The 24,088-nt window shown below is 33.8% G+C and overlaps 7 protein-coding genes and 1 long non-coding RNA gene across 10 annotated transcripts; 2 read left to right on the top strand and 6 right to left on the bottom strand.

The window, feature by feature from the left end:
- Positions 1–177: 177 nt before the first annotated feature.
- On the bottom strand, positions 178–1,667 carry LOC107360500 (sterol 3-beta-glucosyltransferase-like). Its single transcript, NM_001323105.1, is given in 2 exon segments — positions 178–1,450; positions 1,630–1,667. Coding segments are annotated over 2 exon segments (1,311 nt in total).
- A 2,967-nt stretch (positions 1,668–4,634) lies between these two features.
- On the bottom strand, positions 4,635–6,318 carry LOC107360499 (demethyllactenocin mycarosyltransferase-like). The gene is given in 4 exon segments (XM_089267603.1): positions 4,635–5,489; positions 5,491–5,597; positions 5,600–5,994; positions 6,180–6,318. Coding segments are annotated over 4 exon segments (1,314 nt in total). The 5' UTR covers positions 6,218–6,318; the 3' UTR covers positions 4,635–4,715.
- Positions 6,319–8,400: 2,082 nt separating this feature from the next.
- Positions 8,401–10,115, bottom strand: LOC107360498 (uncharacterized). Its single transcript, XM_089267604.1, has 2 exons — positions 9,953–10,115; positions 8,401–9,772 (listed from the first exon to the last, which is right to left on the bottom strand). Exons 1-2 carry the CDS (start codon positions 9,988–9,990, stop codon positions 8,500–8,502), a joined length of 1,311 nt encoding a protein of 436 aa, XP_089123730.1. The 5' UTR covers positions 9,991–10,115; the 3' UTR covers positions 8,401–8,499.
- A 661-nt stretch (positions 10,116–10,776) lies between these two features.
- On the bottom strand, positions 10,777–12,918 carry LOC107360185 (ABC transporter G family member 23-like). Its single transcript, XM_015926803.3, has one exon. It carries the CDS (start codon positions 12,916–12,918, stop codon positions 10,777–10,779), a length of 2,142 nt encoding a protein of 713 aa, XP_015782289.2.
- A 558-nt stretch (positions 12,919–13,476) lies between these two features.
- LOC107360746 (hexokinase HKDC1) lies at positions 13,477–16,881 on the bottom strand. Its single transcript, XM_015927466.3, has 7 exons — positions 16,683–16,881; positions 16,244–16,555; positions 15,195–15,410; positions 14,820–15,115; positions 14,605–14,760; positions 14,300–14,436; positions 13,477–14,065 (listed from the first exon to the last, which is right to left on the bottom strand). Exons 1-7 carry the CDS (start codon positions 16,755–16,757, stop codon positions 13,836–13,838), a joined length of 1,422 nt encoding a protein of 473 aa, XP_015782952.2. The 5' UTR covers positions 16,758–16,881; the 3' UTR covers positions 13,477–13,835.
- A 116-nt stretch (positions 16,882–16,997) lies between these two features.
- On the top strand, positions 16,998–17,937 carry LOC107360747 (uncharacterized). Its single transcript, XR_016198726.1, has 3 exons — positions 16,998–17,235; positions 17,419–17,585; positions 17,677–17,937. It is a non-coding gene; the product is annotated as an uncharacterized LOC107360747 (long non-coding RNA).
- Positions 17,938–19,499: 1,562 nt separating this feature from the next.
- B52 (serine and arginine rich splicing factor B52) lies at positions 19,500–21,798 on the top strand. Of its 3 annotated transcripts, none has more exons than XM_015927254.3 (7): positions 19,500–19,682; positions 19,910–19,980; positions 20,058–20,186; positions 20,310–20,379; positions 20,933–21,006; positions 21,072–21,185; positions 21,247–21,798. In XM_015927254.3, the coding sequence occupies exons 1-7, from the start codon at positions 19,560–19,562 to the stop codon at positions 21,656–21,658; spliced, it is 993 nt and encodes a 330-aa protein (XP_015782740.2). In that variant the 5' UTR covers positions 19,500–19,559; the 3' UTR covers positions 21,659–21,798. The 3 variants fall into 3 exon arrangements, with proteins under 3 accessions (XP_015782740.2, XP_015782739.2, XP_015782738.2); XM_015927253.3 differs by having other exon boundaries at positions 20,286–20,379; XM_015927252.3 differs by having other exon boundaries at positions 20,283–20,379.
- Positions 21,799–21,952: 154 nt separating this feature from the next.
- Positions 21,953–24,072, bottom strand: LOC107360569 (uncharacterized). The gene has a single exon (XM_015927250.3). It carries the CDS (start codon positions 23,959–23,961, stop codon positions 22,108–22,110), a length of 1,854 nt encoding a protein of 617 aa, XP_015782736.2. The 5' UTR covers positions 23,962–24,072; the 3' UTR covers positions 21,953–22,107.
- Positions 24,073–24,088: the final 16 nt, after the last annotated feature.

The following is a 24,088-nucleotide window of genomic DNA, read 5'->3' as shown; positions in this document are numbered from 1 at the left end:
GCATCATTAGAGTGCAACTGAACTCGACCGCAATTGTACAGCTGATTGTTGATGCAATTGAAATGAAATAAAATCAATTAATTTTTATTTAACTTTATTAAATTTTAATAAGACTTGTTATTTATTTTTTACTTGTTTTAACCATATAAACCAATAGGGTAAGCCTGAAAACGCCTTTCAAGATGAACTTTTTTGTTCAATTTGTTTTTCCATCATTTTGATAGCGTTAGATAAACTCTTTGAGTTTCTCATATTTTGTGAGATTGCTTTAACACGGTTTTGTATCTCATTGTCATTGAGTACATTCTCGATACAATTAAGAAGATAATCTTCATCCAAATCATAAAGATTGACACGAAAACCAAGCTTCTTGTCAACAACTCGTTGTGCATTGTCAAATTGATCGTAAAAATAGGGAATCACAATCATTGGTTTTCCGTGATAAAGTGTTTCAAGGAAAGTATTATTGCCTCCGTGAGTTATAACCAAATCCACGTTTTGAACCACTTTGATTTGATTAACATAATTTTCACCCCACATGTTGTCACCTAATTTGAGTTGATCACCTCGAACTCCTTTAGATATTATGAATTTATGAGGCGATTTAGATAAAATATCAATAAACTTTTGCATCAAAGAAGCATCAGCAGACCCCAATGATCCTAATGAGAAGTAAATTAGTTTTCCAGGTTTATTTTTGAGGTTTTCTGGGATAACAAAATCGGTATCGAAATCTGGTTTACGAACCAAACAATCGATTCGATGCCAATTGCTTTTTATTGGTCCACATTCAGTGTAGTCTAAATCAGCTGGATAATGATAAAAACCAATTGTTTGAGGTTCGTCGTGCCAATATGCAGGGTCGAATCTAATATGGCTGAGACCATGAGCATCCAGATTTCCTTGCATACTTCTGGCAATCTCCGAATGCCCATCTCTTATTACTTTTCTGAACTCTTCCCATTTAGATTTATCACTGTGAACTGAGTAACCAGAAATGTAAGGAGGTCCTGATGGATACAAAGCTAGTGGACCTGATGATAAGAGTGGGAACCAAAGAACTTGATGCTTGTGAAGTGCTGGGAATGGAGCTGCCAGATCGACAAGAAGAGCGTCGAATTTATTGTTCTTATCAGAAAGAATTCTATCAATGGCTTTATTCATGATAACGAAAAATAATCCTTGAGCTCTGAAACCTTCATTTTCATTTGGAGATTTTTCAAGGAACCGTTGCAATGGATCTTGTTTAAATTTAAACGAAAGTGTGTCAAGCCACTTGAGCATGACTTCGTCTAAATTTGCCTCCCATACTGTTTCATCAAACGGAATGAATTGGAATCCTCTTTTAACAGCTAAATGTCGATGCTTCTCTCGATGAACAAAACAAATTTCATGTCCAGCTGCTTTTAAAGCTTCCGAGAATCCTAATACAGCATTAATGTGTCCAATGCTAAAGAAAGAACGAAATAAATCAATTAAAATCAAAAGCAGAAATGAAAACACACATAATCATTGTCATAAAAAGAGGAAAACTTTTCTCACATTTATTCTTGAACAGCTAATAGTTTCATGAGAGATTTATTTATTTTATGAGCAAAAATAATAGATTGGTTAATTAAAGATACTTACGCATCAATTGCTGTAACCATAAAACGATATGAAGGCATCTTCAACTAGCTTGTATATTAGTCCAAACTACAGGGCAGTTGAAATAAGAATTTATTTTCAGATCTGTTGACACAATAGCAAAACGAAACTGTGAGTGTTACTGAACAATGAATCGCTTTTAAAGTGTTTCTGTGCAATCAATTGAGCATGTCAGATAATTGTTCAGGTCAGTTGGACTTACAATGTTACCGGTTTCAAGGATAGAGCTTCATTTCATCACTGATGAATCATTGATTCAACATAGTATAAGGCTATCGATACACTTCAAGCTGATTCTTGATAAGATATACAAATGCACTTAATTGCTTGATTATTTGGTGTAGGTGTGAAGGAAATCAAGGTAATTCCCGCAATAAATGTTTGTTTGAACAATCTTTTTTACTCAATTTTAAAACTTGACCAAATAAATTTGGTAGATAAGGTTATATGAAACCCAAGTCCTAGCAAAGTTAACTTCTTGTCGAAGGGAAAACTCAATTTACGGTCTAATTACAATTCTTGAGATTCAGTCAGTCAGTGATAGTCTACTCTCATTCATTGTGTCCATTAGTTTTGTTTTGGCAAATTAAATAATATCAAAATCTATGAAATTAATGGATTATTCAACTTTATTAACAAATCGCATCCACTTTATAAAAATGTAACAGCATAAAGTGACTTGGCCCTTGATTGAGCATTTTGCTAGCTAGCTTGAAAATTACGTTATTAATAGCTGTTTTTAGGAAACAGGATGTAAAAAATGTTACTATATTAGGAAAGTGAGTATATCAGATCAGTTGGACTGAAGATGTAACATTCGTTTCAAGGATAATATAAATTTACATTATCTCATCAGTTTACACTGGTGAGCATCAATTCGAGCATTGGATAGACTGTGATTAGATAGTTTAGTGCAATTGTTTTTATTCCGATAATCGGTTACATTAAATCAAGATCAAGATAAAAAAGATCAAAAGGTAATTTTTACATTTGTACATTTAATGTTTGAAAAATATCAGATCAAATTTATTTGGGCTGCAACATCCTATTGACACTAAAATCCCTTGCAAAGCTCTACAAACTTAATAGATTAATTGATTCGAATTCAATAGATTAGCTCAGATGGAATCCTAGTTCCACCGAAAATGTTTGATTTCTTGGTGAATAGCTTTTGAAAGAGCTGTCAATTTGAGGGAAAATCATAAGCCAATTTTAGTTTTGAAGTTTTAAGTGATACATTACTTACATGCATAAAATATGGCAAACACTAAAGAGTATGAATTTGATTAAAGGACGGATATAATAAGGTAAGGCCGAGGTGGGCCACAGGAAACCTGAAAGAGTTTCACTGACAAAAACAAAGCCTGTAAGTAATGCATAAATAAAAGAGATGTCAAAGTTGAGTGCAGCAAAGAAAAAGCCAGTCACAATCGAACCAATGTTCAAAGGACTCAATTGTTGCTCCAAGAACTGCTAGATGTCCTGAAGTTGGTTTGGTTATTATTGAGGATAACAGTGACTCTTGTTGAAATCGGCGATATTAATGGAATGGCTGGAAGCGTTACTGACTCAGGATATAAATCAATCGTCTCTCATTTTGTATCGTATTGCTAAGGTTTTTACTAAAAAAGACACAATTATCACTATTATGCAAAAATTGACAAAAATACTGAAAGAGAAATGGGCGAAAACGGGTAAAATTAATCTTCTTTCAAGTTTATGCTCTGTTAGTTTCCAGGCACAGGTAAACTGAATCCATTTGTGCGATTTGCAAGTTTCTATGATCCACAGTTTTCGAGAAAATCGAGTTCGAATTTGCAATTTCGATCGGGTTTTGCTCATTTATGGATGTAGATTTTTTCTTGAAACTCAGTTTCCTGATAATAATGGCCAACCAGAATGCACTTATTTTGAGAAATGAAATTTTTCTTTTTCTGTAAAATAGATAAGTTGGATTTTCAGTTAAACCTATTGATTTCTAAAACCATAATAGTTAGCGAGCTGAAATTTATTAGGTGTCCATAAAAAATGTTGCTTCAATTTATGTATTGAATATTTTTAACAATTCAATAACGATTCTCTCGATTTTGGCCATTGGCCTTAAAACTTTGAGCCTCAGTATTTCGAGAATGATAGCACCTAAAGTCATCATTCTTTTACTGATTCAATTCTTTGCTAATTAATAATTCGATAATAATACTAATAACACTCCATAAGCGCATTTGGGTTATGATTTTTGGGTTGTAAATGTACGAGTAACAATTACTCAACAAACCAAATTCATTTCAACCCATTTCTTGGTAAATAAACCAATTTTCTGGTTAAATTTAAAAGTGAAATGCAAAGAGTGCTGCCAAAAGCTCGAAAATTTCCGTAAAGAGTTGAGACTTAGTGAGTTTGTAGGGACATAACGGCTGTATCCATTGATACTATTATTAAATAATCCGTGCAATGGGCAGTTTTTGAGAAAATCGAGGTCAAAGTTGAAACTACATTGAAACATTTGATTTAACAGTCTACTTTGCTAAACATTGGTTTTAACATTGAACCACACTTCTGGTAAACTTGTGATTAGAACAAAATTGAATAGATTATGTCAAATGAACTCCTAGTTACACCAAAATGTTTGATTCTTGTTGACTTGTTTTCGAAAGAGCTGTCAGTTTAAATGGAAATCATAAGCCAACTTTATAAACGGTGCTTCGAGTGACATCTTACTCGAATCCATAGAAAGGATTTTTCTCGCAATACAATTGTGTCTTTTCTTTAAATTATTTTTAAATAAAGATTCGTATTAAACTTAAAGAAATTAATGAATTATTCGACATTATTATTAATAACAAACCGTACCCAAGTTATAAAAATGTAACAGCATTAAAAATGAATGAGCCTAAAATATGGGAAATACAAGACTTGATTGGTTTGGTAAAATTAGTAACAACTGTTTTGGTGCAATTGTATCAATAATTGTCAGATTGTCAAAGAAGTCAATATCTTTTGGCATATAACCGAGTATAACGGCATAACTTTAATGATAGACATCAATTTCGGGTAACCTTAAAAGCCTTTCAAGATGAATTGTTTTTTTGTTCAATTTGTTTTTCAATCATCTTGATAGCGTTGGTTAAACTATTGGAGTTTCTTATATTTTGTGAAATTGCTTTAACACGGTTTTGTATCTCATTGTCATTGAATACATTCTCGATACAATTAAGAAGATAATCTTCATCCAAATCATAAAGATTGACACGAAAACCAATCTTCTTGTCAACAACTCGTTGTGCATTGTCAAATTGATCGTAAGAATAGGGAATCACAATCATGGGTTTTCCGTAGTAAAGTGTTTCTATGAACGTATTATTTCCTCCGTGTGTTATCACCAAATCCACGTTTTGAACCACTTTGATTTGATTAACATAATTTTCACCCCACATGTTGTCACCTAATTTAAGTTGATCACCTCGAACACCTTTAGATATTATGAATTTATGAGGCGATTTAGATAAAATATCAATAAACTTTTGAATCAAAGAAGCATCAGCAGATCCTAATGATCCTAATGAGAAGTAAATTAGTTTTCCAGGTTTATCTTTGAGGTTTTCTGGGATAACGAAATCGGTATCGAAATCTGGTTTACGAACCAAACAATCGATTCGATGCCAATTGCTTTTTATTGGTCCACATTCAGTGTAGTCTAAATCAGCTGGATAATGATAAAAACCAATTGTTTGAGGTTCGTCGTGAAAAAACGTGGGATCAAATTTAATATGGCTAAGACCATGAGCATCCAGATTTCCGCGAATAATTCTGGTAATCTCCGAATGAGCATCTCTAATTGCTCTCTTTTCTGAACCCTTCCCATTTAGATTTATCGCTGTGAACAGAGTAACCAGAAATGTAAGGAGGTCCTGATGGATACAAAGCTAGTGGACCTGATGATAAGAGTGGAACCAAAGAACTTGATGCTTGTGAAGTGCTGGGAATGGAGCTGCCAGATCGACAAGAAGAGCGTCGAATTTATTGTTCTAATCAGAAAGAATTCTATCAATGGCTTTATTCATAATAACGAAATATAATCCTTGAGCTCTGTAACCTTCTTGTTCAGTTGGAGATATTTCGAGGAACCGTTGCAATGGATCTTGTTTAAATTTATTTGAAAGTGAGTCAAGCCACTTGAGCATGACTTCGTCTAAATTTGCCTCCCATACTGTTTCATCAAACGGAATGAACTGGAATCCTCTTTTATCAGCTAAATGTCGATGTTTCTCCCGATGAACAAAACAAATTTCATGTCCAGCTGCCTTTATTGCTTCCGAAAATCCTAATGCAGCTTGAATGTGTCCAATGCTAAAGAAAGAGACGAAATAAATCAATTAAAATCTATGCCAGGCATCAACACATAATCTCTGTCATCAAATGTATGAAAAACTTTTATAACAATATTTCTTGAATTCTTGACAACAGTTCCATTAAAGGATGGATTCACAACATGAACAAAAATAATGGATTGTTTGATTGAAGATATTACTTACGCATCAATTGCCGTAACCATAAAACGATATGAAGGCATCTTCAACTATTAAGCATGAAACTTAAAACACAGGTCAGTTTCAATACGGATTGGTTTTGCAGATCTGTTAACTCAACAGTAATACGAGACAATGAATGTGGTACTGAAATGTGAAACATTTTTAAAATGTTTTCATTGCAATCGATTGAGCATGTCAAATAATTGTTCAGGTCAGTTGGACGCATAATGTTACTGGTTTCAAGGATAGAGGTTGCTAAGTTTTAGTTCATCAGCTTACATTGATAACAATGGATTCGAGTATTAGGCTATCGATACACTTCAAGCTGATTCTTGATAAGATATACAAATGCACTTAATTTCTTGATTATTTAGAGTAGGTGTGAAGGAAATTAAGGTAAATCCCAGCAATAAATGTTTTAGTTTAGACAATCTTTTTGATTCTGTTTTAATTACTTGTAACTGAATAAACCACCTAAATTTGGTAGATAAGATTAGATGCATTGTGCTGTTAGCTTCTTTTCGAAGGGACAACTCAATTCACGGTCGAGTTATACGCCAAATCTTGAGAGTTAGTTTCGCGTTTACTCTCATGCACTGTCAGTGATTTACCTTGGAGAGCATCTGTGTCTATTAGTTTCGTTTTTTCAAATTAATTTTTCGAATAACATCAAACTCGATGAAATTAATGGATTATTAACAAATCCCAACAACGTTATAAAATTTAACAGCATAAATTGATTTGGGCCATCGATTGAGCATTTTTATAACAACCAGTAGTTTAAAATTACGTTTCAGTTGGAGGTTTGGAAAATATTAGGAAAGTGAGTATATCAGATCAGTTGGACTGAAGATGTAACATTCGTTTCAAGGATAATATAAATTTACATTATCTCATCAGTTTACACTGGTGAGCATCAATTCGAGCATTGGATAGACTGTGATTAGATAGTTTAGTGCAATTGTTTTTATTCCGATAATCGGTTACATTAAATCAAGATCAAGATAAAAAAGATCAAAAGGTAATTTTTACATTTGTACATTTAATGTTTGAAAAATATCAGATCAAATTTATTTGGGCTGCAACATCCTATTGACACTAAAATCCCTTGCAAAGCTCTACAAACTTAATAGATTAATTGATTCGAATTCAATAGATTAGCTCAGATGGAATCCTAGTTCCACCGAAAATGTTTGATTTCTTGGTGAATAGCTTTTGAAAGAGCTGTCAATTTGAGGGAAAATCATAAGCCAATTTTAGTTTTGAAGTTTTAAGTGATACATTACTTACATGCATAAAATATGGCAAACACTAAAGAGTATGAATTTGATTAAAGGACGGATATAATAAGGTAAGGCCGAGGTGGGCCACAGGAAACCTGAAAGAGTTTCACTGACAAAAACAAAGCCTGTAAGTAATGCATAAATAAAAGAGATGTCAAAGTTGAGTGTAGCAAGGAAAAAGCCAGTTGCGATCGAACCAAATTGACTTAAAGATAACAACAACCAAGCTACCCAAAATGATCTTAGGTGAACGGTTGGAGATATAATCATTGAAATCGTGGATATTAATGCAATGGCTGGAAGCGGTACTGACTCAGGATATAAAGCAATCGTCTCTCATTTTGTATTCTATTGTTAAGGTTTTTACTAAAAAAGACACAATTATCACTATTATGCAAAAATTGACAAAAATACTGAAAGAGAAATGGGCGAAAACGGGTAAAATTAATTTCTTCCAAGTTTAGATACTGTCAGTTTCCAGGCACAGGTAAACTGAATTCATTTGTGCGGGTTAAAAGTTTCTATGGTCCACTCATTTTACTGGTGTATCTTTTTTCTAAAAAATCAGAAAATGGTCACATTTAGAGAAATGGCATTTTCTGTTTCATATACTGCAAAACAGATAAAGTTCAATTTTCAGTTAGCCCAATGACTTACAGTAACCGTAAGAGTTCGCGAGCTGAAAATTAGCTTTTGTCCATAAAAGTTGTTGGTACTCAACATGAACAAATACCTCTTTCAGTTTATCAGCAGTTCTCGTGATTTTGGCCATTGTGCTTTAAAACTTTGACCCTCAATATTTTGGGAATGGTGACACTTACATTAAGATTTCATTATTGACTATAATACATGTACATGTATATTGCAATAAAAGAAAATTTCAAGTCTCAAAATATAAGCATTTTCTCGTTCCTGCTAATTGTTGATGCAATACAAATGAATAAGAAAAAATAATTTTTATTTAACTTTTATAAAATTTCGTACTTATTTGTTATCAAGTCTAAACCAAGACATCAATTTAATGAACCTAAAAACTTCTTTCAAGAAGCATTGTTTTGTTCAATTTGTTTTTCAATCATTTTGATAGCGTTGGTTAAACTCTTTGAGTTTCTCATATTTTGTGAAATTGCTTTAACACGGTTTTGCATCTCATTGTCATTGAATACATTCTCAATACAATTAAGAAGATAATCTTCATCCAAATCATAGAGATTGACACGAAAACCAAGCTTCTTGTCAACAACTCGTTGTGCATTGTCAAATTGATCGTAAAAATAGGGAATCACAATCATTGGTTTTCCGTAATAAAGTGTTTCTATGAAAGTATTATTTCCTCCGTGTGTTATCACCAAATCCACGTTTTGAACCACTTTGATTTGATTAACATAATTTTCACCCCACATGTTGTCACCTAATTTGAGTTGATCACCTCGAACTCCTTTAGATATTATGAATTTATGAGGCGATTTAGATAAAATATCAATAAACTTTTGCATCAAAGAAGCATCAGCAGATCCTGATGATCCTAATGAGAAGTAAATTAGTTTTCCAGGTTTGTCTTTGAGGTTTTCTGGGATAACAAAATCGGTATCAAAATCGGGTTGACGAACCAAACAATCGATTCCATACCAATTTTTTCTTCTTGGTCCACATTCAGTGTAGTCTAAATCAGCTGGATAATGATAGAAACCAACTGTTTGAGGCTCGTCGTTCCAATATGTAGGGTCGAATCTAATATGGCTGAGACCATAAGCATCAAGATTGCCCTGAATAATTTTGATGATCTCCGAATGAGCCTCTCTTAAAGCACTCCTGTACTCTTCCCATTTAGATTTATCGCTGTGAACAGAGTAGCCAGAAGTGTAAGGAGGTCCTGAAGGATACAAAGCTAGTGGACCTGATGATAAGAGCGGGAACCAGAGGACTGGATGTTTGTGAAGAGCTGGGAATGGAGCTGCCAGATCAACAAGAAGAGCGTCGAATTTATTGTTCTGATCAGAAAGTATTCTATCAATAGCTTCATTCATGATAACGAAAAATGAACCTTGAGCTTTGTAACCTTCATGTTCTTTTGGAGTTATTTCAAGGAACCGTTGCAATGGATCTTGTTTGAATCTACTTGAAAGTGAGTCAAGCCACTTGAGCATGATTTCATCTAAATTTGCCTTCCATAGTGTTTCATCAAACGGAATGAATTGGAATCCTCTTTTCACTGCTAAATGTCGATGTTTCTCCCGATGAACAAAACAAATTTCATGTCCAGCTGCGTTTAAAGCTTCCGAAAATCCTAATACAGCATTAATGTGTCCAATGCTAAAGAATAGACGAAATAAATCAATCAAAATCTACATCAGATATCAATACATAATCACTGTCATCAAATGTATGAAACTTTTTCGAACAATATTTGTTGCATTTTTGCCAAAAGTTTCATTAAAAGATTGATTAACTTCATGAACAAAAATTATTGATTGGTTAATTTAAGATACTTACGCATCAATTGCCGTAACCATAAATCGATATGAAGGCATATTCACTATTTTGTATATTGGTTCAAACCACAGGTCAGTTTTAATACGGTTTGATTTTGCAGATCTATTGACACAATAGCAAACGAAACACTGTGAGTGTTATTGAACAATGAATGGCTTTTAAAGTGTTTCTGTGCAATCAATTGAGCATGTCAATTAATTGCTCAGATCATTTGGACTTACAATGTTACTGGTTTCAAGGATAAAGGTTGCTAAGTTTTATTTCATCAGCTTACATTGATAACAATGGATTCGAGTATTAGGCTATCGATACACTTCAAACTGATTCGTGATTAGATGTTCAAATGCACTTAATTGCTTGATGATTTGGTGTAGGCGTGAAGGAAACTAAGGTAAATTCCCGTAATTAATATTTTAGTTTAAACAGTTTTTTTGGCTCTATTTTAATTACTTGTAACTTGACCAACTAATTTGGTAGATAAGATTAGATGCATTTCGAATCTTTGCTAATTAATAATTCGATTCAATCTAATAACACTCCATAAGCGCATTTGGGTCATGATTTTTGGGTTGTAAATGTACGAGTAACAACTTATTCAACAAAACAAACTTCATCACAACCCATTTCTTGGTAAATAAATCAATTTTCTGGTTAAACTTGCAGATGAAATGCAAAGAGTGCTGCCAAAGACTCCAAATTTGATTTAACAGTTGAGACTTGATGAATTTGTGGGGACATAAAAACTGAGTCCATTGATACTATGAAATAATCCGTGTGATGGGCAGTTTTTGAGAAAATCGAAGAAACTTGAAGAAATTAATGAATCATTCGACTTTATTAACAAATCGTATCCACGTAATAAAAAATGCTACAGAGTTGTAAGTAATTGATCCTAAAATATGGCCAACACAGGACGAGATTGGTAGACCTCGAACAACTGTTTGGATGTAAGCTTCTGTAGGTAAAGAGTAGGGATTTAAGTAAATTAAAGGACGGATATAATAAGGCAAGGCCGAGATGGGCCACAGGAAACCTGAAAGAGTTTCACTGACAAAAACAAAGCCTGTAAGTAATGCATAAATAAAAGAGATGTCAAAGTTGAGTGTAGCAAGGAAAAAGCCAGTTGCGATCGAACCAAATTGACTTAAAGATAACAACAACCAAGCTACCCAAAATGATCTTAGGTGAACGGTTGGAGATATAATCATTGGAAGTGTAAGGATAATTAAATTTGACAATAAGGGAAGAATAGATGTAACAATGAGTGCAGCAATCAACAGTTGGAATGGATGTAATCCAGTTGTTAAGGTCCTTTCGAGCAAAGATGATCTTCTTTCTGAGTATAAGATGGGCAAAGCGTACATTGATGTAACAATGAAGGAACAGAAAAATAATGACCTGGGAAGATGATGGTTTGCTTGATTAAAATAATCATTTGCCTTGGATAAATCAACAATAGGCTTTCCTCTAACAATGATTTGATCATTTAAAGCTGGATTCAGTTTGTGTCGTTCCAATAAATATGCAGTTAAATTGCGAGTTAACTGGTTCAACAATGTCTCTGTTAGTATATTGATGACTGGATTAACTCCACTCGCTATGTAGGTAATTCGGTTTGAATTCATTACAGTTACATTTGGTACATGATGATCAAGATCGGCTCCAGGATAACGGAATCTAGAGGTTGAGAATAAATTTTCTGGAATTAAAAGGTAACCATGAATTTGTGAATCTCGAATTGCTCTTTCAGCCCTTGAAGTTGAGTTGTAAGCAGTGATTGTCAGTGGATAAGTATTGTTGTAAATTTTGATTAGAGAATCTGGTGAAAGTGATTTATCTTTGGTAACCAGGCCTAAGTTGATCAAATCAGGTGTCCGTCCAAAGCAGTATGTAAAAAGGACAATTAAAATTATAAGTGATGCTAAATATGAAACAGTTGATTGAGAAGAAGAGTAATATTGTTGAACCATTCTTCTAGCGAGTGATCTATTTTTAACGGAGTAACAATCAGTTAATCTTATGGATATTAATCTATGGCTGTAGTTAATTGCAGGATTAATTACATAAGATTGGCAAATTTGTTGGAAAGATTGCTTCAATGTAAGAGTATCTTGGTTTCCACACAGGCTTAATTGTTCATCTGGTTCATAACCAGATTTTTGTAGTTTTATTAACTTTATGAAAGCTTCTTCCAGTGAGTTAACCTTTAAGCTTGATATGATTAATTGAGGAGATCCTTGTTCAATTATTGAACCATTTCTCATGAATGAAACTGAATCAGCTATCCGAGCTTCTTCAATGTAATGAGTTGTCATTATTATTGTTGATTTGTAATGCAGTTGAAGTTGACTCAATAGTTGTACCATTTTGGCTCTAATTAAAGGATCACATCCAGCGGAGGGTTCATCCAGCAGTAACAATTTGGGTTTGTGGATAAGTGCACAGATCAATGATACTCGTCTTGCTTCACCTCCACTTAAATCACTAATCAAACAAGATTCATCGGGTAAGTCGAAATAATTAGACAATTGATTGAGTGATGTTCGGATTTGGTGAAATGGCATCGATTGAAGAGCACCAAAGTAAAAGATTGTCTCGGCAATTGTCAGATTGTTAAAGAGGTTAATATCTTGTGGCATGTAACCGAGTAGTCGATGATCAAAGGACTCAACTGTTGTTCCAAGAACTGTTAGATGTCCTGAAGTTGGTCTGGTTAGACCGGCGACACATCGAAGAAAGGTCGTTTTTCCACAGCCTGAAGGTCCAATTAAACTGAAGAAACTTGATTCACCTATTGATAAATTGATATTGTTGAGGATAATAGTGTCTCCTGTTGAAATTGATTTTCGGTGGACACAAAGATTCTTTGCTGATACAATTGATTGAGAAGATGATTCAACTAGTTGATTTATCACAGGTTTCATAGGGCAAGGTGGATTGATTTGGCTTGACTTTAATCCATTCATGGTTGTAATTAATCAAGGAAAATATAAATAGATACTTCCAGCTTTAAGTTAATTGTAATTTCTTAATTTTGATTATATTGAAAGTAGATTGCAAATATTTAAAGAGGAAACTATGGATATTCATGCAATGGCTGGAAGTGTAACTGACTCAGGATATAAATCAATTGTTGCTCATTTTATGTCTATCGAGTCTCATAGTTAGTTAACAAGGAAGTTTAACACTCATTGTAATCATGTTATTAACATTATAAATTTTATTGCCATTAAGTTAGACAATAGTGTGCATTTGAAATTAGAAAAATTAAAGAATTTTTGTTTTAAAAAGTCACATAAGTTCATATTCATTTTGAATCATCTTATGGATTACGCTTAACACAACGAAGCTTTCAATGAAAATCTTATTTTTTGTATTTTAGCAAATTCCGATTAATAATTTACAGTTAATTGCGTGTGTGGGTTGCTTATATTTGATAAATTTAATTTAACCATTCACAGAACTGTCTAGAATAGGCTTTCAATCTATTCTAACTTGCAACTGAATTTACTACTAATATAATATTAAATTTCAACTTTCCGTATTTTATTGAATGGGAAATGGTTTGGATTCACAATTGAAGTATTAAGAGTGAAAAAATTGGTTTTTTAACAGATGGCTTACATGGTAAAATCAAGGGATAATTTTGAACATTATTTCCATAGATTACATGCAATAAAAATATATGTAAACGTTGAGCAAATGTAAATAATTTATAAACCATTACATAATTGATGATAACTGGTTTAACAAAATACAATTTATGAGTAAAAACTGCAATTATGATTCAAATCGGAAAATAGATGTAAAATTGAAATAAGTAAAGGTAAGTCAGTAACAATCAACATGACTTGGTAAAATCTTTCGATTCCAAGCTGAGAGATCAAAGTGATCCTCGAAGTAACCTTTCTCGATATAATGCAGCAACAACAAGACCAGCTCCTTTACCGCTTCCATCTTCCGCCAGATAATGGTCAAATTGTCGACCAGGAGCTAATTGGCCAATGAAATCAGTCAATAATCTCTTAATCTTAGGGTGATGTTTGTATAAAGATCCATCAATAGCAACTTTGGTTACTGAACGATCAATCCTCTCTATTAAGGTTGAAATAACTGGAACAGAAAAATAATTGTAGATTATATTAAATGTAATATTGACTTGTTTAAAGATTAACAGTAAAAATGCCGATTTTTTCAGTAATGGTTAGAAAAATGGCCTGAATCACTGTCAACTTCAGATGATAGAAACTAGATCTAAGAATCCCCTGGACTAATGGTTGACAGCAATCGTGCTTTTTACTGTTCAAGTGTCAGCGTAAACCTTTTCGAGGTTACTTAATTACTTACGAATTGCTACAAACAGAGCGGCTCTCACAGATAAAACGGCACAAACATGTTTAACAATGGCGACATCATCATCCGAAAACTCTGAGTAACCAAGATTCTTAGAGATGATTTCCCTTGTTTTGGCATCACTATTTTCTCTGTAATCAAAATTAAAAAATATGAATATTGATTGAAAGGTGTAAATAAACTTTAACATCAGACTTTGAGTATGACCAGACCATGATGCTAATTTACGTATTACGGTTAAACTTGGATTGTAAATAGCTGATAGATTAGTTATGAATGAATGAAAATATTGAACTTGCCCTTCAATAAGCGAGATATGTTTAGCTGTGAATGATTCGCTATTTTCCAACTGTTTGGATACAACACCATTGAATAAAAGTCCTTGTTTAACCAATTGCAAAAACACTCTACGAGCAATATCACCAATAAATACTCCAGAAAAAAGTTTCTCATATCTGTCAAAGATTTAAAACATCATGTTAATATTTGGATTTACTTGAGTATCAAAACTTACGTAAAAGATCCAGCAAATAGTGAATCTTGATCCACTTGCTTGTCAATAGGCGTTTTAGCAAAATCAATGCTACCGTTATCTCCAAATCCTCCACATTCGAGATTTATTAAAACTCTATCAGACCGAGTATCACCGATTTGCTTAAAAGAAGAAACTTTTTCCATTTTTTCAAGATAACAGGCATTGAAGCCACTTCCCATGATAACACCAACTCCACAGTCTTGATCCAGATAAATACCTTTCACCAAAGTACCACTTGAATCATTTAAAATAGCTGCTACATTGATTTTAAGTCCCTGAAAAATGTATCAAAGCAATATAGATAACTGATTAAATGAAGACGTTCTCTTGAATTGCAATTGTATTCCCAATCACCTTACGATCGATAGCTTTTTGAAGCAGCTTAGCAGCATCTTGACCGATGGCATCTTTAATATCATAACTTTTAGTCCATGTAACCAATTTTCCAACATTTAAGCTTTCTTGTTTCATTGGATATGAAAAGGTGAAACCAAGCAACAAGTTTTTTTCTTTGAGTTTTGGATAATCATTCATAAAATTATCTATGCATTCCACGATATGATTGAACAACTGAAATGAAAAAGGATAATATATCATTAATGTGGTGGATTAAATAGAAATGTTCATCAATGAAACATTTTATTATTTTATTAAGACAGTCATTATGAAATTATCAACATTATTAGACGAAAAAGGTATCAGAAAAGTGTAAGAAAATTTTATGAGATAACGACAACGATTAGTATTTCTAACATTTTAGCATTTCAAATGTTTTGGTTTTAAGGAAAAAAAAACACCAGAAGTTTGCGATACAAGTACTGATAGACTTATCAATGATAATATGAAAATTTTTGACAGGATCATGAAAAGATCGGCTAGTAGCAAGGTGGATATGAATGACGGCTATCCTCAAGGTTATCAAGATAGTCAGGGGGTTATATAATTATCGATTTGAATCAAAAAGATGTCTCGTGACGTCTTCCAATATGGATAGCCTTGGAATGGCAAGCGAAAGATGGGAAAAATCATGTTGCTAGCAATAGATTAATCAGTATTGGCTAAGATTACTTTAAACCTAATAGAAAACTCATCAGTTAAACCTGATCTTTCATGAGAGTATCTAGTATCATCTGGTATGAGAGGCATCACCTTGAATTAGTAGAGGTAGAATTAGTAAAAGAAGTAGAGGTAAAAAGATATCTAAACGAATTCAAATTTTAAATGAACTTTGCAATCGACTTTAAGAAATCTTGAAATGAAATTATTCATGAAGCTTTTCCTATTCCTCAATTAGAAACATGACTTCATCAAGACTTTTATAGCAAAACTGTGAAAGTGATATTTACGAGGACCAATTTTTAACACAATAACAGCACACAAACAAGAAATAAAATTCCACTAACCGTTTCAGCATTGCCTGTTCGCATAGCATCAGGAATATCATAGTACTTCACGTTAAATTGGTCTTGTTGATTTGCCAATGTTGAAAGACAAACACGAAAATTGGTTGAACCCAAATCCAACGAAAGGAAATCACCTTCTTCTTTACCATTGGGAAGTGATGTTATGAAAGTGTTAATCATGTACAATGAACACTCTTTGGTTCCAGCTTTTGAGGGTTCATTTAATCCAAGGTTTATTTCATAGAGAAATTTTTCTCTAATTTTGTCCAACTGGTTTTTGGTTAGTTTGAACTGTGATATAATTTCATTTGCCTAACAGAAAAACAGAAAAAAAGATAATAAAACCATTATTACCGAAGAAAAAAAACAACAAATAAGTCATAGGGTAAATCAAAAGTCTGTAGAGAGAAGGAGGAAAATTAAATTAAATTGGTGTTACCTTTTCTTGCTTCTTTTGGTCCGTTAAATGTAAAATTGGATTATGTAAAGGTGAAGATTCAAGTAGATAAGTCATTTGAAAAAAACTGCGGCAAGTTCAAACCGATAAATTCAAACCGAAAGAAAAACAAAGTATAAGGTGAGTAAGAATTGAAAAGAAGGTCAAAAAGACTAAGAAAATGATTTCCAAAAACAAGTCAAGTATATTACTGATTAAAACATGTTAGAAATCAGAAAAAAGAGAGATTGTGTGAGATGAAATGAAGAGTGAGACTGAAAATAGTGAGAGATCAAAATGATTAGATAATGTTACAAGTGACACTAAATATTTCATAGCAAAGAAACTTGTCTTAATTGTTAGTTTCCAATTGATTCGCTTGGTTACAGAGACAAAGAACCGCACAAATGGACTGTATTTAAGCAAATGTCTCACACCAGTGTAAAAATGCTTCATCTTTCATGAAATGTTTGAGAATTGATCTTTTTGGTGGATTTACATGTACATTATCTGGATTTGGTGACTAGATTTCAAAGAGGATTACCTGTTTTTAATGGTAAGTCTGGGAAAATCATTATTGAAGCAGATTTATCTGGATTTTGTCATCATTATTCAATTTGCATGTTGAAATTAACTTAATGCTTAGGTATCCTCTGATACCCTTGAAATAATTTCAAATTATTGTGATTGGTCTTTTTCAAATTATCTAATCTCTCTATTTTACATTCTCTTGCTACAGGCTAATTAAAAAAGACAGTGATTCTAGAAAGTAAACAAAATAATTGCTTGTCATATGGATGTCCAGATTTCATTAATACTCGTGATTACTCTTAATGATAAACCAAAATAATGTCCAGTCTAATAAAGTCCCACTTGATGAGACTTTAAAAATCTTGTTCCTTGTCTGTATTATAATATTTTACTTAATTTTATTCAAAAATCTCCAGCAAACGATTTACCATAACAACTATCTTTAAACATTTTTTTTATTTTGCAGGACATTAAGATGAGTAATATGTTAAGGACGCACAAGAAGAAGTCGTTAGAAGCTCAGAAATGTCACAAAAGTCGACCGATATTGTGGTAACCAATCTGACTCAAGTTTCACTGAATACAAAGATAACTTAACAATTTTGAGACCAAAAGAATCTGAGTTTATGGACATTATTTTATCCAAAGTCTCACTTAAACATCGTAATATATGTGTTATTGGAGACAATTAAAGGTTAATCACTACTACACGTTATTATTACACTAACATGATTTGTTATTTCATTGATTCCAGCTTTACAGTAGCTTAGTTGATTGATGCATTGACTTACAAACAGCTGTTGTAAATCAGATTGAAATGATTAGTAAATTGACAGACTGATTGAATCAAAGCAAATCTTTATTCTCAATGTTTTAAAATACTGATTACATAGGGATAAATTGAAAGGAAACACGGATCATGATGAAAAGGAAACATCAGTTAATTCAGATTAGTCTTTCATTTGCATATCCAATTGTTCAATTGGCTGGTTCTTTCTCGTGGTGTTCACACTGATCCTCAGATGGGTGGGATTCTTCATGGCAATGGCCTCCAGCATCTTTCTCATCGCATGGATGTTCATGGCATTTGTCAGTTTCACAAACTGTGTCTTCACAATGAGTATCCTCGCAGCAAGGATCAACAGCAGCGGCAGCAACTTCAACGGCAGACATTTTTATGGTGGTGGCTAAGTAAAGGTGATTGGGAATCAAATAAATATAAGTATTTAAGTTGGTTGAAATGAAACGATTTCAATTGTGATGCTGATTGATGAAATATCGTCTCTTTTTATACCCAAATTATGATCGGGAGACGTTTCAAGTAGCTTCCGTATTTAATGTGTCGAGGTGAAAGCTAATTAATAAGGACAATGTGTAATTTGCTTTTGTTTTTTCATTCATCCTTATTTTTGTGAGGGAAAAAAGCAAAATCAATGTAAACTTATTTCTCGATTTATATGGTTTTCAATTAAATTCATTGAATCATTGTTTAACCATCAAATTAATTGGTTATGTGTAATGCCTTAATTGACGTTATAATTGTTTCATATCTTTACCCTTCTTGTATTGTGACTCAGTAGACATCATTTTAATCAGATTTCCCCTTATTATTTACGTATTATGATTGATCCAACATTTGTTTGGTTTTCATTTAATTAACTCCATTTAAATTGCCCTTGATACACATTGTGAGTGCAATTTCAAATTATGATAAGTTTCCATTTTTCACTTTTCACTTTCTCATTTCTTAATTGTAAAAACAGCCAATGCTAAACTCTTGTGATTTTCATAGACTTGAGAGGTAAAAGTGAAACAAACCTTGAATTTTATTTACATTGCAACTCAATTTTTCCATTTAAATCTGAACAAATTGAATTTATTTGCTATTTTGAGACAAATGTGTTTTTGATTTATAAACAATTTAAAGCTCTTCAATTTGAAGAGACATTAAATGTTTGTTTGTTTTCAAGTAAAGCTGTGTAATCAGAATAAATATTTTTGCACAATCAACTGCTCAAGATAAACACATTCATGACTTTTATCCATTACAATCATGCTGGCTATTTTACTTTTAATACTGACCTTAGTTTTAAAAATGGAGTCGATACGAAAGGGATTTTCATTGATCACTTTGAACCCAATTTAGGCAAAAATTGAATTTGGCGGTTAAGGTAAAGCTTACCAGAAACAATTGCTAAGCAACAATACGGAAACGGATGTACTTTAAAATAAAATATTACTAGGTTCTGTTTCCCTATTTTTTGAGTTCAGTATTTAGGTTCATCTCTTAATCATCTTTATTTTAAAATAAATTTTGATCGTTAATTGTATTTTGTGTATAAATCATCAATGGGTACACGAGTGTACGTAGGTAGACTTCATTATGATGTTAGAGAGCGTGATATTGAAAAATTTTTCAAAGGATATGGCAGAATACGAGAAATATTGATGAAAGATGGCTTCGCCTTTGTGGTAAGTAATTTTCCCCCTTTTATTTGAATTGGCTATTTCTTTAAATGATGATCACTTTTATTTTAACCATCTTTCGGGACTGATGTTCTACGGTGAAGATATTCTAAATCTGAAACTTAGTTTTAGCCAATTTTGCTCTATATATTACATCATTAGATGTATTTTTAGCATGCTTTTCCTGTATGTCGTTTGGGTATATGTTAACGCCCCTCTTATATTTCTTTCAGGAATTTGATGACCACAGGGATGCCGATGATGCAGTATATGATTTAAATGGTAAAGAACTTATGGGCGAAAGGTAAATATCAAATATTCCATTCCAATTTTCCAATTTTTCCATGCGTATGTTTTACTAATCCTTTATTTCTTTCTCAGAGTGCATGTTGAATTCGCCAGAGGACCATCACGAGGACGTGCTCGTTTTAGGCCTTATGGGTCATCAAGACCTTATTATTCAAATAGTCGTAGTGACAGACCTTCTGGTGGACTAACCTACGCCGAGAAGTAAGAAACTTTCCTGTATATTATTAATTTTTTATTTCAGCAACATAAAATCTCCCGGCAAATGATCTAGCAAACTTTCTTCTTTCTTTCTAATCGTGGATCCAAAAATGTCTCTAACTCTAGGTATGGCCCCCCAAGGAACACCGAGTATCGAGTGATCGTGGAAAATCTCAGCAGCCGGGTCAGCTGGCAGGTATGGTTGTTTTCGAAATTTTTATCCCTTGATAAATTAGTCGAGGTTTACCAGTTTATGATGTGAGGGAACGATCAACATGTTACCAACGCAAACGTTTGGCTCGGTCTCTCCTTTGGTACCTCTACTCTACCTTTTAGCCTTTTGATGGTGTCTGTGCTTCATTGCATTGTCGTCACTAGACCAGTCGTTGAACGCTTTGAATTTGGTTACCTTTATGCTCATTATGAATTGTGTTATACAAGAAGGTAAAGAGAATCTCATTTACTCTTTGAACCTAAACTGTCGAGAATACTAAGGATATTTTAATCTCTTCCCAAGGGTCAACCAATTTCTTATTACGCTATTAATACATTTTTAACTTGATTTAGTGGCTGGTTTTTTGAGATAATCTTTCTTATGCAGGGTTCTCAAGTTCATTATTTTAAAATGCATCTCATATTGAGTCTACATTGAAACAATTTTTAACATTAATCTTCGTTTGTTACATTGCAAGGATAAACCATCTCATTTGTGTCTACTTTCACATCTAATATCTATTTTTTTGTTATAGGACTTGAAAGACTTCATGCGTCAAGCTGGAGAAGTCACTTATGCTGATGCGCATAAACGAGAAAGAAATATGGGGTAAGTTGATCTTTTAATCTGTTTTAGAATGATATCTAATCTCTTTTTACCATTATTATCCACAGTATTGTTGATTTCGCCACTTATGCTGATATGAAACAAGCTTTAGACAAGCTTGATGGAGTCGATCTTCATGGTCGTCGTATAAGGCTTGTAGAGGACAAGAGCCGCCGACGAAAGTAAGTCATCTTGTCATTATTGTTATTTGAACTCTATTAACGCTTTTTGTTTTATTTACAGGGGTAGTCGGTCTAGGTCTCGCTCCCGATCTCGTTCACGATCGCGATCTCGGTCCCGATCTCGATCACGCTCCAAGTCACGATCACGTTCCAAATCCCGATCACGATCAAAATCTCGATCACGCAGCAAGTCTCGAGATCGAAGCCGGGAACGAAGTCGAAGCAGGAGCAAGTCTGCACATGTGAAAGAATCCCGCTCCCGCTCTCGTTCAAGGAGTGCTGAAAGTCGTCGAAGTGATAAGCGATCACGTTCACGATCACGATCAAGGTCTCATTCCAAAAACACAAAATCCCGCTCAAGGTCTCGCGAACGTTCAAGATCTCGCTCCCATTCTGCCTCACCACCCAAAACCAATGAAAACGGTGGAGAAGGAGGAGATTTCATAGAAGACCAAGTTATGTCTGAGAAATGAAATATTTCAGGACTCCATTGTTCCTCTTTTCCATTTTTTTCATGTGTATCCGCATTCATTTCATAACTGATAAGAATCCGGGAAATCTTCGTGTTTCTCTGATTTTCAATCAATTCAATTAAACCATCACCTACGTCAAATATCTGTTTTTTTATCAATATAGAAAATAATGATCGCGTAAATTGTAAACTTACTATCGTTTTATCATTTACTTGTAATTTAATGGTGATATTTCATCATTTGAAACTTATCTGAGAAATCAGTATTATAGAAAATGAATGCTTATTAAACAAGTGCGAAGAAAATTTAGGATGATTTATTTAAAGAATGTCCCTCGAAAACTTGAGGATTAAAAACTTTTACAAGGAGAGGAAATGTAAAACCAATGACAATATTTGGTGTATTACAAAATTAAATATTGAATAAACCGTGATTCATTAACTATCTCTTCAATCTAATACTTTGGCCTTGCGAGCTCGAGTTGGTCTTTTGTTTTCTTCTTCTACCGGTTTGGCAGGCTTCTTTGGCGGTGTAGCCTCTTGTTTGTCTCCATCTTCGTCCACCAGCTTGGACTTTGTAGCTTTACGACGTGGTTTTTTATTCGTATTGTCACTTATCGCCGAAGGTTCATTATTGTCTTGGAATGTTTTCTTATTTCGCGTTGAACGTTTAACTTCTGGCTTAGGCTCTTCTTTCACTTCGCCATTAGTATCTGCTTTAGATTCTGCTTTAGGAACAGATTTAGCTCCTGATTTAGACTTTGCTTTGGACTCTTGTTTCGTCTCTTTTTTTGCTGGTTTCTTTGTTTCTTTCTTTGGCTCTTTTTTTGCTTCTTTTTTTGACTCTTTTTTCGTTTCTCGTTTCAATTTTTGTTTTGTTTGTTCTGGTTCGGGCTCTGACTCTGACTCGGGTTCATGTTCTGCCTCTTCATCTTCTTGTTCAGGCTCAGGCTCTGGCTCAGGCTCTGGCTCTTTTTTTGCTTTTTTTGTCACTTTTTTCGTTTCTTTTTTCGTTTCTCGTTTCACTTTTTGTTTTGTTTGTTTTGGTTCGGGTTCTGGTTCTGGTTCGAGCTCTGACTCTGACTCGGGTTCATGTTCTGCCTCTTGTTCATCTTCTTGTTCAGGCTCAGGTTCAGGCTCTGGCTCTTTTTTTGCTTTTTTTGTCACTTTTTTCGTTACTTTTTTCGTTTCTCGTTTTACTTTTTGTTTTGTTTGTTTTGGTTCGGGTTCGGGCTCTGACTCAGACTGCGGTTCATGTTCTGCCTCTTGTTCATCTTCTTGTTCTGGCTCTTGCTCAGGTTCTTGTTCTAGTTCTGATTTTTGATCTGTCTCTGACTCTGGCTCTGGCTCTGATCCGTTTTCTGGTTCTTGTTCAAGCTTCTCCTCGCGTTTCGGTTCTGGCTCTGGCTCAGGTTCTTGCTCTATTTCTGAACTAGATTCTGGCTCTTTCTCCAACTCGTTAACTGCATCTTTTTGTGGTTCTATTTCTGGTGCTTTTTCTGCTTCTTGTTCCATCTCTAGTTCGGACCCTTTTTCTATTTCTTCATGATCTTCCTCAGGCTCTACTTTCGCAGTTCTCTTACTACAAGCAACCTTTTTGCGTCCTTTTTTGGCAACTGGTGCTTTTTTTGTCGCTTTTTTCTTTGGTTCAGGTTCAGCTTCGGGTTCGGGTTCGGGTTCAGGATCTTCGATTGGTTCAGATTCCTCAACTGGTTCAGGTTCTTCAATGGGTTCAGGTTTTTCAATAGATTCTTCTTTTGCGATTGCAAACTTTGCTTCTTCAAGGGCTTCTTGGTGTTCTTCCGCATGCTTTGAGTCAACACCATTTTCAAAGGTAACTTTGAGGTTACCCTTTTCTCGCTTCATTGGAGACATCATTGGATCTTTCTTCTCTTCAAGAACGGTATCATCAGAGTCGACGGAATCGAAACGGAATGAATGCATACCAATCTTGATAACAACACCATCTATTAATTTAGTTTTAGTTGCAATTGGTTCTCCTTCAACATAGGTACCATTTAATCCCGATTTGTTGATCAAGATAGGATTACCATCTTCACAGCTAATAATACAATGCAGCCTTGACACAATGGGAGAAGTAATTCTCAAATGAGACGTTTTTTCTCGACCGATGATGTAATCTTTGTAGGCCACGGGATAACTATGAATAATATGAGGACAATCATCTTCAAACACTAGGTTTCCATAAACAGGAACTCTTTTTTCTTGATCACAATCTTTGTCAGGGCGACGAGTGATGTATTTACAGATCCGTTCACCATCTAAACCACCGTTTAAATTCATGATTAAAATTTGACAGGAAAGTATATTTCAAGAATAGGCTAAATAATAAGATTCAGGACTAAATATAAAATGCCAAAAGACACAAAATAAAATAGAGCAATGACAATAAAAACAGCTTTGAGCGGGA

Source organism: Tetranychus urticae, chromosome 2 (genome assembly GCF_039701765.1).
Source record: "Tetranychus urticae isolate SD_2017Ah chromosome 2, NJAU_TeUrti_SD_1.0, whole genome shotgun sequence".
NCBI classification, from domain to species: domain Eukaryota; kingdom Metazoa; phylum Arthropoda; class Arachnida; order Trombidiformes; family Tetranychidae; genus Tetranychus; species Tetranychus urticae.
Note: the sequence above shows the minus strand (reverse complement) of the source record. Positions and strands in the feature narration are given on the sequence as shown.